General features: G+C 41.8%; 1 protein-coding gene across 1 annotated transcript in view; it reads left to right on the top strand.

Annotated features, from left to right (window-relative positions):
- The first annotated feature begins 205 nt into the window (after window positions 1–205).
- The window catches only part of tsen54 (TSEN54 tRNA splicing endonuclease subunit), a 48,531-nt gene continuing 29,777 nt past the window's right edge, over window positions 206–18,959 (top strand). The window contains exons 1-6 of the mRNA XM_084329801.1: window positions 206–273; window positions 5,659–5,817; window positions 9,309–9,372; window positions 12,070–12,153; window positions 13,401–13,499; window positions 13,897–13,949. Of these exons, the coding sequence (XP_084185927.1) occupies window positions 218–273; window positions 5,659–5,817; window positions 9,309–9,372; window positions 12,070–12,153; window positions 13,401–13,499; window positions 13,897–13,949 (515 nt within the window). The 5' untranslated portion in view covers window positions 206–217. The remainder of the gene's footprint in view (window positions 274–5,658; window positions 5,818–9,308; window positions 9,373–12,069; window positions 12,154–13,400; window positions 13,500–13,896; window positions 13,950–18,959) is intronic.

The following is an 18,959-nucleotide window of genomic DNA, read 5'->3' as shown; positions in this document are numbered from 1 at the left end:
CAATGGATTCCATTTGGAGAGAAACTTTACCAATCCTGATGGTACACAGTGGTGGGTTTTACTTGTATGATGAAAATACAAGTGTCAAGTGTTGTGCTGTGCCTCCCTCTTGTGGCCATATTTGGAACAACTCTTATGGCAGAGAGAGGGATGCCCACAGGAGCGTCGCCCATGCGCACTAGGACCGCGGGGAGAACAAGTCGTGTGGCTGTCAAACATGGCAGACAAAAACACGACAGGCGCCGGAGTGGAGTTTTGCAGTGAATTACTAAGGTTTGTAGTCAAACGTTACTGTTGTTTAGACATAAACCGGTACGACATATATACCGTTTTCTAATTCAAATAAACTACAGTAGCTTGATCCTCGATCCGCGTTTGGAGGATCAATAGTTTCCACTTGCACGTGTTGTTTAAGTACTTACCAGTAGATTCACTTCCTCCAGTGCAATGCTCATTAAGCGCCACATAATAACACATTCTTAGTCTAGAAGTATGGTTCTGGCTAATCTAAACCCCTTTCACACTATAGCTACTACACTTCTTGAAATGCTATTGTTAACCCTGCGACGTCGGGGCAAACCTAGTAGTCACAATCACTGGGCACACTTAGGGACAAGGGGCAAACTGCTAACCCTGACCCCTGACTGACCCCCAGTACAGGCAAGATGCTTTAAGATAATGTGCCAAATGTTAAACGTTAGTTTAGTTAGCAGCTAGCCTGGGGTTGAGCTATTATTCTAACATCAAGCCAGAATGCAGTTAGTCTAAAACCCTTGTCCCAACGTGCAATTGATTTATTGATTGATTGAAATTTGTATTAACTTTTTTTTGCAGAATGGGGTACAATACAGTACGGCTCAATACACACAATTGTTAAGGGGATGCAGACCAGAGAAAGACTTTCGTCTTGTTTACATCAGGGTCCCACATTTTGTGTTTTGTGTCGGGGTGTTTTGTGTTTACATCACATTTTCCCCCAATGTGAAGGACTTTACTGTCTGGGTTCTGGGGTGGAATTAAATGACTAAATACATCTGAACACCAACACTCGACAGGTTGGTTATCATACAACAAGACTCTGAATCGAAATGTATTCTGAATCTACTCACAGGCTGGTTATCATGTAGTTAACATGTGTCATAGACTCCTACATAATGCAAATGGCACACAGTTCATACGATGAGACAGCTGTACAGACAGTATTTCAGTACAGTGTGGTGCTGAGAGACGGGAGTCTGAGGCGGTGTCACGAAGCCGACGGTAACTCCTTTAATATTCATCAGCACAACTACAAGATTTTTTTAGTATCACAAACAGTACTGTATTTGCAAATCTGGTATGTCATAAATGTATAGATGTAGCAGTACTGTATCTGTATGTCGTGTGTGTCATATGATGAATTGAAAATGGGGGACCCTGATGGAAACAAGATGAAAGTCTTTCTCAGGTCTGCATCCTCTTAACAATTGTATGTATTGAGCTGTACTGTACTGTACCCATTCTGCAATCTGTTAATAAACTTTTCAATCAATCAATCAATCAATCAATCAATCAATCAAAGATACAATACTACTAGAGGTTCTAGAAGGTTCTACTATGACATCATCACACACGTTCCAGAATGTTCGGGCGGAACTAATGTTCTAGAATGTTCCTAACAATAGTTCCGTTGGTGAATTGTGTACCATTACAATCACTACACAAGCCCCCCCAGAATACACCCATAGTCAAAATCCCCCCGGTGGGGGGGAACAACTGCCCGGCCTCGGCGTGTGCGGAAAACCGGGGGCGGGGAAGGAGGAGCGGCGTAAGTGCTCTCGCCCTCCCCGACACCCGGGGGCACTGACATCGGTGAGGTCGCCGGTGACTCTGTGGGAGGCGGAGTAACGGGGGGGTAGGGCCAACTCTACGGGTTGGGAAACGTCCACGTGATGCACCGGTGTATTGGCAGACAATCCTTATGGCTGATATGGGCTTTAAAAAGAACCATCCGTATGGTTGATACAGGCTTTAAAAAGAACCATCCGTATGGTTGATACAGGCTTTAAAAAGAACCATCCGTATGGTTGATACAGGCTTTAAAAAGAACCATCCGTATGGTTGATACAGGTTTTAAAAAGGCTTTAAAAAGAACCATCCGTATGGTTGATGCAGGCTTTAAAAAGAACCATCCGTATGGTTGATACAGGTTTTAAAAAGAACCATCCGCATGGTTGATACAGGCTTTAAAAAGAACCATCCGTATGGTTGATACAGGTTTTAAAAAGAACCATCCGTATGGTTGATACAGGTTTTAAAAAGAACCATCCATATGGCCGAGGCCGATACAGGTTTTTAAAAAGAACCATCCTTATGGCCGATATGGACTTTAAAAAGAACCATCTGTATTGTATGGCTGATACAGGCTTTTTCTTTTTTTTAAATTTATTATTGATCTTTTTCCCCCTCCTTTTCCTCCGATTTTCTCCCATTCCAATGTTAGTCGTTATGCCAATTCCCAATCCCCTTCCTGGTCGCTGCGCACTTACCCCCCACAGTCGGTCTGGGAGAGTGGAGGCTACCACATGCTTCCTCCGACACACGTCCAGCCAATCAACCGCTTCTTTTCACCTGGCAGCGCGGATTCTCACTGAGAGGGCGTAGCGTGTGGAAGGATCACACTATCCCACTTAGATCCTATCCGCGCTTAGCAGGCGCCCCGACCGAACTGTAGGAATCGCTGTTTACAACGACCCGGACCCACCCCGCCAGCTTCTCCCACCCTCTAATACTGCCAATTGTATTAGTGTGAACGGCCAGCCAAGCTGGTGACAACCCCGGAGCTGTGAGCTGGATTCGAATCCAGCCGCTCCGGGGTTGGTGACGAACGCAATCTCCGTTACGCCACCTGACCGCCCGGCTGATACAGGCTTTAAAAATAACCATCCGTATGGCCGAGGCCGATACAGGTTTTTAAAAAGAACCATCCTTATGGCCGATATGGACTTTAAAAAGAACCATCCGTATGGTTGATACAGGTTTTAAAAAGAACCATCCGTATGGTTGATACGGGTTTTAAAGAACCATCCGTATGGTTGATACAGGCTTTAAACAGAACCATCCGTATGGTTGATACAGGTTTTAAAAAGAACCATCCGTATGGTTGATACAGGCTTTAAAAAGAACCATCCGTATGGTTGATACAGGCTTTAAAAAGAACCATCCGTATGGTTGATACAGGTTTTAAAAAGAACCATCCGTATGGTTGATACAGGCTTTAAAAAGAACCATCCGTATGGTTGATACAGGTTTTAAAAAGAACCATCCGTATGGTTGATACAGGCTTTAAAAAGAACCATCCGTATGGTTGATACAGGCTTTAAAAAGAACCATCCATATGGTTGATACAGGCTTTAAAAAGAACCATCCGTATGGTTGATACAGGCTTTAAAAAGAACCATCCGTACGGTTGATACGGGTTTTAAAATGAACCATCCGTATGGCCGAGGCCGATACAGGTTTTTAAAAAGAACCATCCTTATGGCCGATATGGACTTTAAAAAGAACCATCTGTATGGCTGATACAGGCTTTAAAAAGAACAATAGTTATCGGTACAATTATACATTTTTTAAAGCTGATGTTAGTTTGGCCGATTGTAGAATTGCCATTTTTGTGACCTTTAGACTGGCAGCATTTAGCTTTTAATGCACATGGCCAAACTAGCAAAAGAACAACACTCTGACAAATAGGTTTCAGTTAATTTCTCATTTAATTTGTGTTGTAACCCCTCCAAAACATGCATGGGTCTGACAATCGGTATCGGTATCTCTGCAGATATGTGTAGAGGAAAAAATATGCAACATATCTGTGCATCGCTACAGCACAATGCAAGATTAAACGGGAACTATGCCCTATGGTCTAAGACCATAGTACACAAATATTAGTGAAAATTAGCAACTCTCTCCCAAAAACTAGAGTGCTAGAACTCAAAGCTGTGATGTCACCCAGTATGAAGTCTGAGGCTGCTCCATCCATAGGACTTTATAGGTGACACTGAGAGGGTATTGTTCTGAGTTCATAGGGTAATCTGTTTATAGCCTACTAGGAAGAACTAGAGTTTCAGTCCCCTGTCTACTCAGCCCTGGAATCAGATGTTCTGCCCTATGGCTGCTGGGCCAGTTGCTCTTCCCATAATTGAGCCTTTGCCTTTGTTTAAAAAATGCTTTTGGTTTGACTTTGCTTGGTAGGCAAAGGTAGTTCATTCCAAAGTACAACACATGCTATGACGCCCACATTTCCCCAAGTGGATCAATAAAGGAATATTGTATCTTATCTTATATTAGGAATCTATGGATTGGGAATTTCTAAAAAGTAAAAGGGCTGAAGTAGTAGTGGTGGGGGAAAATATTGACACGTAGTAGTATCGCGATACTTTGCGTGGCGATACTGTATCGATACAGGGACGGCAAGTATCGATATTTATTTATAAAAAATTATAATATATATTTTTTTTGTATAAGGAAGTTGCACTGTTCATTTCAATACCTGTTAATACATGTGTGCATTCAGTTAAGTTGGAATATGACTAATATTACAAACAGTTCAGTTTGTCAGGTACATGCAAGTTGATGCAACACAGATTAGTGTTTACATCTGTCTGCTTGAGAAAATACCATGTTCTGCAATAAAAATGAGATGAACAGACTAAACTTTATTTTATTAGATAAAACATGTTGACAAAGTTTTACTCTGCAGTTGAACACATTTTATAAATCGCAATATATCGCAATATTAATATCGCAATACTCAATACTATCGTATAGTGACTCAATACTTAGTATCGTGAGGCCTCTGGTGATTCCCACCCCTATGAAGTAGAGTCTGATTCAGGAGGATCCAGGTTGGAGCCTGACGCCGTCTTCATCTGTGTGATTCCTAGTCCCTCTGAGCTGTTAGAGCCTGACGCCGTCTTCATCTGTGTGATTCCTAGTCCCTCTGAGCTGTTAGAGCCTGACGCCGCTATCTTCATCTGTGTGATTCCTAGTCCCTCTGAGCTGTTAGAGCCTGACGCCGTCTTCATCTGTGTGATTCCTAGTCCCTCTGAGCTGTTAGAGCCTGACGCCGCTATCTTCATCTGTGTGTGATTCCAGTCCCTCTGAGCTGTTAGAGCCTGACGCCGTCTTCATCTGTGTGATTCCTAGTCCCTCTGAGCTGTTAGGGCCTGACGCTATCTTCATCTGTGTGATTCCTAGTCCCTCTGAGCTGTTAGAGCCTGACGCCGTCTTCATCTGTGTGATTCCTAGTCCCTCTGAGCTGTTAGGGCCTGACGCTATCTTCATCTGTGTGATTCCTAGTCCCTCTGAGCTGTTAGAGCCTGACGCCGTCTTCATCTGTGTGATTCCTAGTCCCTCTGAGCTGTTAGAGCCTGACGCCGTCTTCATCTGTGTGATTCCTAGTCCCTCTGAGCTGTTAGAGCCTGACGCCGTCTTCATCTGTGTGATTCCTAGTCCCTCTGAGCTGTTAGAGCCTGACGCCGCTATCTTCATCTGTGTGTGATTCCAGTCCCTCTGAGCTCAGCTGTTAGAGCCTGACGCCGCTATCTTCATCTGTGTGATTCCTAGTCCCTCTGAGCTCAGCTGTTAGAGCCTGACGCTGTCTTCATCCGTTTGTGATTCCAGTCCCTCTGAGCTGTTTGCGGCTCGATCCCGGAGTCAGAAGATTCCCGTGAGGGGCCAGAAGGACTTCACGCCCGACGACTCGGAGCAGCAGAGACAGCAGCTCCAGCAGAGCCTGGACGAACACTGGGGTCTGGTGTCAGAAGAGCGGGTGGAGAGACTGTGAGTCCACTGAAAATATCAGTTCTCTTAGTTTTGACGGTATAGTTTCCAATGCAAATTACATTGTGATATGACGTTTTCTTTTGTCTTTTATCTTTATCACAATTATTATGGTCCTACTTTTTAAAACTTCAAGCAATCTTTAAAATTGTTTTCTTTATTTTCTCCCTTTTCTCCCATTATACAATACAATACAGTAATAATAATAATAATATACAGGACATCACAGGACAGTACTTCAACAATAACAATAAAAAAATATGAAAAAAACAATAACAAGATAATAATGAATTTAAATGAAATCAAATTAGATTAATCAGTAAGACAGTATAAATAATGCTATATTTTTTTTGTTAAACTTAACTATACGTTTTTTGTTAAACAGTATCTATAATGTATATATATATAATTTTTTTAAATAATTTCTTTACAAGGTGTATATATCTTGGGCGATATATAGTTATAGTAAAAATCCATAACTTTGCATAAATCCATGATGGTATATCTTCATATTCAGTAAACCCTCCAGCCCTATTCTCTACATAACATTTTAAAAGTGCTGTAAGTGGTATTTTCTTTGTTAAAATACATGGTCTACATGTTAAAATCATAGCTCTACATTCTGACAGCCATCACTGATATAGAGTGTCTGGTCAGTAACATGGGTCTCCCAGTCCCTCCGCTCTGCAGTAAACAGCCATCACTGATATAGAGTGTCTGGTCAGTAACATGGGTCTCCCAGTCCCTCCACTCTGCAGTAAACAGCCATCACTGATATAGAGTGTCTGGTCAGTAACATGGGTCTCCCAGTCCCTCCGCTCTGCGGTAAACAGCCATCACTGATATAGAGTGTCTGGTCAGTAACATGGGTCTCCCAGTCCCTCCGCTCTGCAGTAAACAGCCATCACTGATATAGAGTGTCTGGTCAGTAACATGGGTCTCCCAGTCCCTCCGCTCTGCGGTAAACAGCCATCACTGATATAGAGTGTCTGGTCAGTAACATGGGTCTCCCAGTCCCTCCGCTCTGCAGTAAACAGCCATCACTGATATAGAGTGTCTGGTCAGTAACATGGGTCTCCCAGTCCCTCTGCTCTGCGGTAAACAGCCATCACTGATATAGAGTGTCTGGTCAGTAACATGGGTCTCCCAGTCCCTCCGCTCTGCAGTAAACGCAAAATACATTTTCTGACTGGTATCCTGTTCCCACTTTATCCAATCATCATAATGTGCTTGAAAGGAGTGGGACATTGTGCTGTGTGACACTATGCCATGTGACATTGGGCCGTGTTACTCATAGATATATATAAACACTAGATGGCTCAAGGCGGAGTCTCCAGCGTAGTTCACGGGCGGCCATCTTGCTTCGGTGGACTATTCTGTTAAGGTGAATGATCTGCACAAACAAAAATGTACGTGGCTATGATTCTTTTTTTTTAATAACTTTCTTTATTGGAAGAGTTTTCAAAATTATGCAGACAGTTATACATATTATACATCTTCCATTTTTTTCTCCCCCCCCCCCCCATTTCCCTTTCCTATCCCCTAACCCCACTCCACCCCCCCCCCCCCACGAAGAGCGACAACAAATGCCATGTGACATTGGGCCGTGTTACTCATAGATATATATAAACACTAGATGGCTCAAGGCGGAGTCTCCAGCGTAGTTCACGGGCGGCCATCTTGCTTCGGTGGACTATTCTGTTAACCCTTTATTCGCCAAGGACGAGTTTCCACGTCATTCTCCGCCATGCGTAATCTGCGTGGCGTATATGCTTCTGTGTGAAGTGCCTAATTTGGAAGAAACGAAACAGGTGGGATTTGGGAAGGTCGAATTTCTTTACGAGGTCTGGAAAAGACATGAACGTCCCTTGGTCATAGAAATCATTAAAAGTGGTTATCCCTTTGTCAAACCAGACTTGAAAGGAAGAATCAGTGCAAGAGGGCAGGAATAAATTATTGTTAAAAGTGGGGGAGAGGTCAGAGGCCCTATGGAGGCCGAGGCTTTTCCTGATTTGAATCCAAATTTTAGTGGAGTCGACCACCATTGGGTTTGCAGAGAGTCCAGTAGCCGACATAGGGAGTTGGGAGCACAGCAGAGAGCGAAGAGAGTATCTAGAGCAGTGGTCACCAACCTTTTTAAGCCCAAGATCACTTTTTTTTTTTTTTTTTGGTGAAGGCAAGATCTACCTATTGAAGCGTTGAGAGAAAAAGACAGCCAAGATTGTACTTTAAACTAAATGACTTTTATTTGCCTGTATTCTAATTACATGCAATGCTTTGGTCCAACATTAAAACGTCAAAGTAGAACTATTATGTACTTTCTCAGTCAGTGCTAAGTGCAGTCATCTTATGCAGCATCACTTTTCACATCAAAACAAAAGTAGAACTGTAATGTGGACTTTCTCATATTATTAACATTGACAAACATATTTACAATTAGCATTTTATAAAGTAGAACTGTAATGTGTACTTTCTCAGTCAGTGCTAAGTGCAGTCAGTGCTAAGTGCAGCATCACTTTTCACATCAGAACAAAAGTAGAACTGTAATGTGGACTTTCTCATATTATTAACATTGACAAACATATTTACAATTAGCATTTTATAAAGTAGAACTGTAATGTGTACTTTCTCAGTCAGTGCTAAGTGCAGCATCATTTTCACATCAAAACAAACGTAGAACTGTATGTGTACTTTCTCAGTCAGTGCTAAGTGCAGCATCACTTTTCACATCAAAACAAAAGTAGAACTGTAATGTGGACTCTCAGGGTAAGATACATTTTTTATTTTTTTTTATTTTCATGGAAAGATCTACAGGGACAGTCTCAAAGATCGACCAGTCGATCAAGATCGACGGGTTGGAGACCACTGATCTAGAGGAAGAGAGTTCCATGTCGACCCACACCGGGCCTAAGTTGTGTGTCGTGCCCCTCATCCAGTATAAAAGTTTGTGTATGTTACACGCCCAGTAGTAGTGCTGGAAGTTAGGCAGTGCCAGTCCCCCTAGCTCTTTGGGGAGTTGTAGTATTGATCTCCTCATCCATGGGATCTTATTGCCCCAGAGGAAGGAGCTTATTAATCGATCGAGTGTCTTAAAGAACGACTTCTTAATGAGGACTGGGATATGGGTGAAGAGATATAAAAACTTTGGTAGCACTACCATTTTAATTAAATTGACTCTGCCTACTAGAGACAGTGGAAGACATGTCCACTGTGGCTATGATTCTTGCTTGGAAGATTTAAAATTACATTTTTATTTTTATATGATAGTCCATTATAAGTATGCAGTATGATAACTACATCTCTGACGTTTTTAACAAACCAAACGGTTGAACATTTAGCAAGCTATGGTTATTTCATAATACATGCACTATAGACATTCATGTGCCCTGTAGCAAGATGGCCGCCTTGTGGCAACGTCGGTCTCCGTTGGCCAGCAGTGCGGGTGAGTCATCTGATATATATCTATGGTGTTACTCCTTGTCTTATTGCAGAGGTAACCTAGTGAAGGCCGTATGGATTCCCAGTGACCAAGTCGTGGAGCTCCAGTCACCAGCTGTGAGTATGACATCCCCACCGGAAACATAGTATTAAATAATACACAGTTTGTCTTATGTAAACCCTTTGGTCATAGAGATTTTATGACTTTTTGCTATATCTTGTAACTCAATTCTCCCCTATTTATTTATTTATTTTAGATGCGAAGCACCTCTCTGACCAGCAATGTCACTAACTCACTCGTTCGTTCAGTAATTCGATAATTGGGTCACTTGCATGTCCCCACACTGCCCCTAGTGGTGGCTCACAGACATGGCACTTTGTGTGCCGCACCAGGGCCCTCATTCATCAACGTGTTCTACGCACAGATCTGTGCTTACCCTGTGCGTACGATCATTTCTAAGCAAAGAGTGGGATTCATCAATTTCGATTTGAACTTGACTTCGTGCTTACATCTACGCACAGTTCAGACCTGGCGTACCTAGCGCCCAGTGGTAGAATATATTATTACAACAAGGAAATGAGCTTCTGTGCATAATAACACTGGCACGTTCTGTACGAACCGTAGTTCATTATAGTTCATTGTAAAATAGCAACAGTAGTGTAATTATGGTCAAAACCCTATAAATAGCATTTGGAATAATAGATCTTTCTCTCAGAATGAATGCAGCATGGTTTATATAGCGTTATCGGAATATACGGGGTGTAGGCTACTGACTGACTGCGCTCCGCGTAGCTTGATTGATTGATTGATTGAAAAGTTTATTAACAGATTGCAGAATGGGTACAGTACAGTACAGCTCAGTACATACAATTGTTAATTGGGGATGCAGACCAACTTTCGTCTTGTTTACATCAGGGTCCCCCATTTTCAATTCATCATAAATCATAAAGCTCAACTCGTTATTATTCTGCGCAGACCGCAGAAACACGGGAACGGTTTGATTATATTTAAAAGGCTTTACGTTAAACGAAACAAGTGGAACTTCGAAGCTGTAAGCAGAATACAAGTCATATGAATATAGTGTTCTTCCCCCTTTTTACTGTATAAGAAAGAATAGAAAACGCATTGCAATGACACTATAGTGGACAGACTATGTATATGATGGGATTCAAGTTCGCGTTTTTGTTGCTCATAGGCATGCTGTCAGAGTATGATATCTTAATCAAACATTCTAGAACATTTGTCGTCACAGATCATGTCCTAATAGAACATAGGCTATGGCATGGATCGTGATATTGTGTGGACTGTTATTATTACTGTACACCGGTACCACCCATTGTGACAACAGCCTTGTGAGTCCCGCACACAAACATGATGGAATTCAAGTTCATGTATTGAAAGGCAGGCTATCATACATGCAGTGAGATTCATTGTTCTTGTATATGCTCTCGTATTATATTGTTTATATAGGCTACCCAATACTGACATCAAAATAGATTGTAGTATGCCTCTAGAAATCATATGCAGCAGGTAGAAAATTGACGGGAGATCCATTGCGATTTGGAATAAAATTGAGGAGAACTTTAATCCCTGGGGTATTAATCAAACAACACGGGAAAAGGCAGTCATATTCCAGCGCGGTCTTTATTAGCCGACAACAAAATAGATGCATCTAAAAATCATATAGCCAATCGAACACAACTAATAAAGGCATTCATATTACAGCACGGTTATAATGACACACAACCAACGCCAAACAGTGGTCAACGAACGGTCTTTATTAGTATTTTGAGCTGTCCAGGCAGAATTGCAGCAATGGTCTTAGGGAGCCGTTGATATCTGACATCACCGTTTACGAGTCCGCCTTTTATTTATCCCACAATACGCGATAGTGTCTTCTTGGTTCGACAGCAGTGAACAATCTTTGTGGAGTTTCTCAGGGTTCCGCTCGGGTCCGTCCATTATTTCACATCCCATGGGGGGTGTTTCCTCATTTTCATGACCATATATGGATAATCATGCACGAGCATTGACGGTAGAACAAAGTGGTATTCATCAACACGGAGGACCATAGAGCCTGCGTACGCACGTGTGATGAATGCCGACTTCCCTGTGCGTATGCTAGTTCTACATTCCGTGCTTACGTGTGGAAGTAGGTCAAGTTCTACGTCCACGTTGATGAATGAGGGCCCAGTTCAACCGACAATAGAACTAGGGATGCACCGATCCAACTTTTTCAGTCCCGATACCGATACCTGGGTTTGGGTATCGGCCAATACCGATCCGATACCCATTGTCCAATTTCTTTTAAATTTAATCCACGTTTTTTTTGAATTTTTTTTTTATATTCAAATATATTTTGTTTTTAAGAATTGTAAAGGATCACAAGTGTGTTTTTGATTTGTTGATTTGTAAACAAAGACAGAAAATAAACTTCATTCATTCAATTAATAAACTGTATGCCTCACTGTCACAGTGTGGAAGAGACTGGGATCATTCTTTTGTTCAAGGCAACATCAGGCTTGACTTAAAACATTACTTTCCTAACTTAGTGAAACTAAATGTAACAAATTAACACATAGATATAAATGTACTGAATGGTTATTTCTTATTTTATTTATTATAAAAAAAAAATATATATATATACCGGTATATATAATATATATCCGATATATATATTTTTTTACCGATACCCGATCCAGCTATTTTACTGATATCGGTGGCCGATACCGATACCAATATCGGATCGGTACATCCCTAAATAGAACCCTTCACATCTGTGACATGGTTTGTCCTTGTGGTTTTTTTTACAGGCAAAGTTCTGGCAGACTATGGGTTTTTCTGCTGGTGGAAAGCAATGTCTCCACCCAGAGGAGGCGCTCTACCTGATGGAATGTGTGAGTGTCAAATCTAACTTGTTAACCCGGGTGTGGTTCACCTGCTACGACTATTGACCTCAGTAATAATAATAATAATAATAATAATAATAATAATAATAATAATAATAATAATAATAATAATAATAATAATAATAATACACTTTATTTGTATAGCACCTTTCATACAGAAACTGCAGCTCAAAGTGCTTCACAACAGAAAAAGACGAGGCATAAAATGAGCACATAAATTGCAGACATAAAATCACAGTTGTTCACATTAGGAACATCCTTGTTTATGGTTGGAGTCAGTTTTAAATAGACAATAATAAAAAGAGTAAGATAAAATAGACAGAGTAAAATAGTGCAATAGTGCAGTGCAATAAAATAGTAGAATATAATAGACATAAAATGAGCACACAAAGTGCAGACATATAAAATAGTTTTTTTTTTTTACAGTGCAATAACATAGTTCTGGATTACTGTTCAACAGTTCAAAGTCGTCTTTACTTTCTCTGTTTGGTATCCACAGTTTAAAACCTGACAGTCTTCTCTCCTGTTTGATACCCACTTTGACCCTTCGAACCTCCCACTCAGGGCAAAGTAAACCTCCCTCTCAGGGCACAGTTCCCTCTCAGTAGACAGGAATAGTGATGCAGAGTTCTTGTTTTTGTGGGGGCTATTCCTTCATCTTCTTTTTTTGCAATACAAATAAAATGTATTATTATTATTATCATCATCTTTAATCAAGGTCAAGGGTGCTATCGAGTAATAATGAATTACTGCGTCAACCCCAGTCATGTCGCAGCCACTCAATCTTCCAAAACTTTGGAGCAAATTTCCAAACAGGTGTTATTTGAACAAACATATTTGGAATCTAAATGGGTACATTCTTGCCTGAAAAAATATTAAAACTGTATAATAATGGTCCTAGGTTGTATGTTACAACAGCGTTCTGCCTCGGTAAATAGTCGGCACTATCTGCCGACTGTGAAATGCATTCTGGGTGGCTGTCCTGGTGGATCCAAACGCAGGGAAAGAAGGCTGCATTTCCTGGCTGCATTTGAAGGAGCCTTTGAATTGGGACAAGCCTTGGTTGCTCAACTGTGACTTAATTGGACGCATGCGGTCTTCAAATGCAGCCTTCGAAAGGCTACGGCCCCTGAATAGACACAGCTAGTGATAATCAGCTATGACTAATAAAGTTTACTTGAGCTGCTTTCTGTCATTAGTTCTCATTAAATTGTCATCTGCTGATGTTGGAACAGGGAACCCTGCAGGTGTTCTACCAGGACCTGCCACTGTCCATCCAGGAGGGATACGAGAGGTTCCTGTCCTCCGAGACGGTAACCCTGCAACAGTATCAGGTATGATGACTGAGGAGGACAACGTGGCACAACGTCTATATGACAGGGTTTGCACAAGGTCCTTGAAGTGCTTAAAGTGCTTAAAAAAAAAGCCAAGGCCTGGAATTCCTTGAAAACAGCCAATTTTTTTACAAGGTGCTTAAAAAGTCCTTGAAATTCAACCATTCGCATTGAGAGTTTTGTTCATCCATGATAAAATTGTTCTGAATCAAGAAATTGAATTTTTTTTCTTCTAAAGTGTAACTAAATCAATAAACCAAATAACCTAATTAAATGCCCTTTTAAAATGAAAAATAGTGCTTGGGAAAGTATTTGAAAGTCCTTGAATTTCTGTTGGAACCCTGATGTGAATATTTATAAACTTGCCTAATGGGAACCTTTTTTTCCTTTCTCAAAGGTTTTTGGGCATTTGAAGAGACTCGGCTACGTGGTGAACCGCTTTGATCCTAGGTAACGGGACACTTACACATTTGTACTGCATGAAAACCCATCAAATCCATCCTAAGTGTTAAAAACTGTTCGATTGTAACTGTACAGCCAACAGCTGTCCAATGTGACCGTATCCTCTATAATCTCATGTCGTTTCTGCGCATACTACTGCATGAGAACAATCACAGACTGGCCTCGGAGAGAATAAAAGTGGCCAGGAAATGTGTGGATCGAGTACTGATGTGAAGCAAGTTTAATATGACCGGAGTGGGATTATGTATACAAATACCAACACAGGACGAGTCAGTGATATAACATGCAAACACAGGACGAGTCAGTGATATAACATGCAAACACAGGACGAGTCAGTGATATAACATGCAAACACAGGACGAGTCAGTGATATAACATGCAAACACAGGACGAGTCAGTGATATAACATGCAAACACAGGACGAGTCAGTGATATAACATGCAAACACAGGACGAGTCAGTGATATAACATGCAAACACAGGGTGAGTCAGTGATATAACATGCAAACACAGGACGAGTCAGTGATATAACATGCAAACACAGGACGAGTCAGTGATATAACATGCAAACACAGGATGGTCAGTGATATAACATGCAAACACAGGATGGGTCAGTGATATAACATGCAAACACAGGACGAGTCAGTGATATAACATGCAAACACAGGGTGAGTCAGTGATATAACATGCAAACACAGGACGGGTCACTCAGTGATATAACATGCAAACACAGGATGGGTCAGTGATATAACATGCAAACACAGGACGAGTCAGTGATATAACATGCAAACACAGGACAAGTCAGTGATATAACATGCAAACACAGGATGGTCAGTGATATAACATGCAAACACAGGACGAGTCAGTGATATAATATGCAAACACAGGGTGACTCAGTGATATAACATGCAAACACAGGGTGACTCAGTGATATAACATGCAAACACAGGGTGAGTCAGTGATATAACATGCAAACACAGGGTGACTCAGTGATATAACATGCAAACACAGGACGAGTCAGTGATATAACATGCAAACACAGGACGAGTCAGTGATATAACATGCAAACACAGGACGAGTCAGTGATATAACATGCAAACACAGGACGAGTCAGTGATATAACATGCAAACACAGGGTGACTCAGTGATATAACATGCAAACACAGGACGAGTCAGTGATATAACATGCAAACACAGGGTGAGTCAGTGATATAACATGCAAACACAGGATGAGTCAGTGATATAACATGCAAACACAGGATGAGTCAGTGATATAACATGCAAACACAGGACGAGTCAGTGATATAACATGCAAACACAGGATGAGTCAGTGATATAACATGCAAACACAGGACGAGTCAGTGATATAACATGCAAACACAGGATGGGTCAGTGATATAACATGCAAACACAGGACGAGTCAGTGATATAACATGCAAACACAGGACGAGTCAGTGATATAACATGCAAACACAGGACGAGTCAGTGATATAACATGCAAACACAGGACGGGTCAGTGATATAACATGCAAACACAGGATGAGTCAGTGATATAACATGCAAACACAGGACGAGTCAGTGATATAACATGCAAACACAGGACGAGTCAGTGATATAACATGCAAACACAGTGTGAGTCAGTGATATAACATGCAAACACAGGACGAGTCAGTGATATAACATGCAAACACAGGATGAGTCAGTGATATAACATGCAAACACAGGGTGAGTCAGTGATATAACATGCAAACACAGGATGGGTCAGTGATATAACATGCAAACACAGGACGAGTCAGTGATATAACATGCAAACACAGGATGGGTCAGTGATATAACATGCAAACACAGGACGAGTCAGTGATATAACATGCAAACACAGGGTGAGTCAGTGATATAACATGCAAACACAGGACGGGTCAGTGATATAACATGCAAACACAGGACGAGTCAGTGATATAACATGCAAACACAGGGTGAGTCAGTGATATAACATGCAAACACAGGACGAGTCAGTGATATAACATGCAAACACAGGGTGACTCAGTGATATAACATGCAAACACAGGACGAGTCAGTGATATAACATGCAAACACAGGGTGACTCAGTGATATAACATGCAAACAGGGTGAGTCAGTGATATAACATGCAAACACAGGGTGAGTCAGTGATATAACATGCAAACACAGGGTGAGTCAGTGATATAACATGCAAACACAGGATGGGTCAGTGATATAACATGCAAACACAGGATGAGTCAGTGATATAACATGCAAACACAGGGTGACTCAGTGATATAACATGCAAACACAGGGTGATTCAGTGATATAACGTGCAAACACAGGGTGACTCAGTGATATAACATGCAAACACAGGACGAGTCAGTGATATAACATGCAAACACAGGACGAGTCAGTGATATAACATGCAAACACAGGGTGAGTCAGTGATATAACATGCAAACACAGGGTGACTCAGTGATATAACATGCAAACACAGGACGAGTCAGTGATATAACATGCAAACACAGGGTGACTCAGTGATATAACATGCAAACACAGGACGAGTCAGTGATATAACATGCAAACACAGGGTGACTCAGTGATATAACATGCAAACACAGGGTGATTCAGTGATATAACGTGCAAACACAGGGTGACTCAGTGATATAACATGCAAACACAGGGTGAGTCGGGATGGATTTCCAGCTGAATAAGCAGTGAGGAACGACTGATTGATTGACAGCTCTCTGCTCACGCTTGGCCCCGTCGGCCATGTTACCATGACTCATCATGATGATAAGTGTTTGTGCCTCATGAATGTGCACCATAATGGAGTGTTAACCTTTTCACTGCCACACGACAGAAGGTTAACCCTTTACTATCACACAACCGACGGTCGCCGGCAGTGAAAGGGTTAACCTTCTTTGAATTGTCACAGTGAAAGGGTTAACCGTTTGGTAGTGCGGCAGTGAAAGGGTTACATTTTTATGATTTCTTTTGCAAACAACTGCGTTGTGGGGGATGGCTGGTTTAATTAGACACACCTGCCCCCCTGAGTCAGGCTAATTAGACCTGGGAGCAGGGAAGGCTGCGCACCTGTTGCACATTAAGGTAATCAGTGTTAAATCTGCCGTTTCTGATCACATTCCATCTGCTCTGGCTTTGTAACATCTTGCCACATTTTCTTTGCAGTAAAGGTCTGTGTTTCGCCTGGGCCGCCTATTGCTTATTAACAGCGGAGGAGTGCTGCCGAGTGCTTCCGCGTTTTCCCTGATTGGCTGCGACACGCCCCGCGGCAGGCGCGGCAGCCGCAGAGCGGAGCGGCAGAGCTTGCGGCATTATGTAGCCGTAATCCGCCATGATTTTCATTCGAAGCTTAGCTCACCTGGCAGCGCTGTGGTCCTGTGGTCCTGCGGTCCTGCGGTCCGTTGGTGACAAGTTCGAATCCCATCACATTTTTATTTCTTTTTAACGTGTATTCGCCGGTTAAGGTTAGGCATGGTTATGGTTAAGGTTAAGGTTAGGCATTGTTTCGGAGTTGGTTAAGGTTAGAAGGGTTAAGTTTAGGCGCTGTTAAGGAGCTGGTTAAGGTTAGAGTTTGTCTTAGAGAATGGCAATATTCTTTCTATGGTTAAGGTTAAGGTTAGGCATGGTTAAGGTTAAGGTTAGGCATTGTTTCGGAGTTGGTTAAGGTTAGAAGGGTTAAGTTTAGGCGCTGTTAAGGAGCTGGTTAAGGTTAGCGTTTGTCTTAGAGAATGGCAATAGACAGCCTATTTCCGCACTGCCGCTCTCTCGCGCTGCCGCGGTCACATTGTCACATTCTTGCACTCCTCCGCTGTTAAAAAGCAACACGCGCCTGGGCCTCTTGTGTCGGGAAGCCCTAGAAAACCCACTCTATGTGGCCTGTAGTGCCCTCTAGTGTTTGAAACACTACAGTGTGTATGAAGTCTAAGGTCGCTTTCACACAGGGGCTGTTTGGTCCGGACTATCGGACCAGAATTCGATAGTCTGGTTTTTCGGGTTTGTGTGAATGCGCGTCGAACTCGGTCCGCGGACCAAACACACGAACTCTGGTCCGACCAAAAACATAGGTCTCGGTTCGCTTCATCGGACCAAATATAGGAAGTGCTTATTATTACCACTGCTCGCAGCATTCACTGCAAAACAAGCACACTGCATCTCTCTATCTCTCTATCTACCTATCTATCTATCTATCTCTCTATCTATCTATCTATCTATCTATCTATCTATCTATCTATCTATCTATCTATCTATCTATCTATCTATCTATCTATCTATCTATCTATCTATCTATCTATCTATCTATCTATCTATCTATCTATCTAACTGTGCAGGAAGAAAAAACGCAGCTTATTATATTATTACCGAGGCGAACGGCATTCACTGCAAAACAAGCACACTGTACACATATGGGCAGAAGACCAAATAAAACAGCTACTTGTGGGCACTCATAAAAACAACGTGGTGTACAAGTTGTTTAGCGAGAGGATGGTGGTAATGGGCTTCAATAGAACAATGGATCAATGCCACGTCAAAACTCGCCTCCGCTGATCTGGAGGGCTCGCAGTCCACACACAGACACACACGCGCGCGCGCGCACACACGGGCTCGCAGCCACACACACACATTTCCACTGTCCAATAGACGAGCGCCCTTTTCGACCGCGTGACATTGTTCAGAAAGTTCGGTGCGCCTCACAAATTGCTATGTGAACGCAGACGAACCAAATGAAGAATGCAACAATGTTGCAACTTCACCACCAGAACCGCACCGAGTCCACCAAAACTATATGTGAAAGCGACCTTATTGTCACAATGTTCTGATGTTGTCGTGTCATTGTTCCTAGTGCTTCTATTTATTATTCTTTTAAATACATTTTATATTTATTTATTTTATATAATTTTATCATAACTTTTTTAATTGATACTTTATTTACTTAATTTAAACTACTTGTGAAGTCTAGTACCTTGTTACAACC

The sequence above is a fragment of the Notolepis coatsorum genome, assembly GCF_963971535.1.
Source record: "Notolepis coatsorum genome assembly, chromosome: 14".
Lineage (NCBI taxonomy): Eukaryota > Metazoa > Chordata > Actinopteri > Aulopiformes > Paralepididae > Notolepis > Notolepis coatsorum.
Note: the sequence above shows the minus strand (reverse complement) of the source record. Positions and strands in the feature narration are given on the sequence as shown.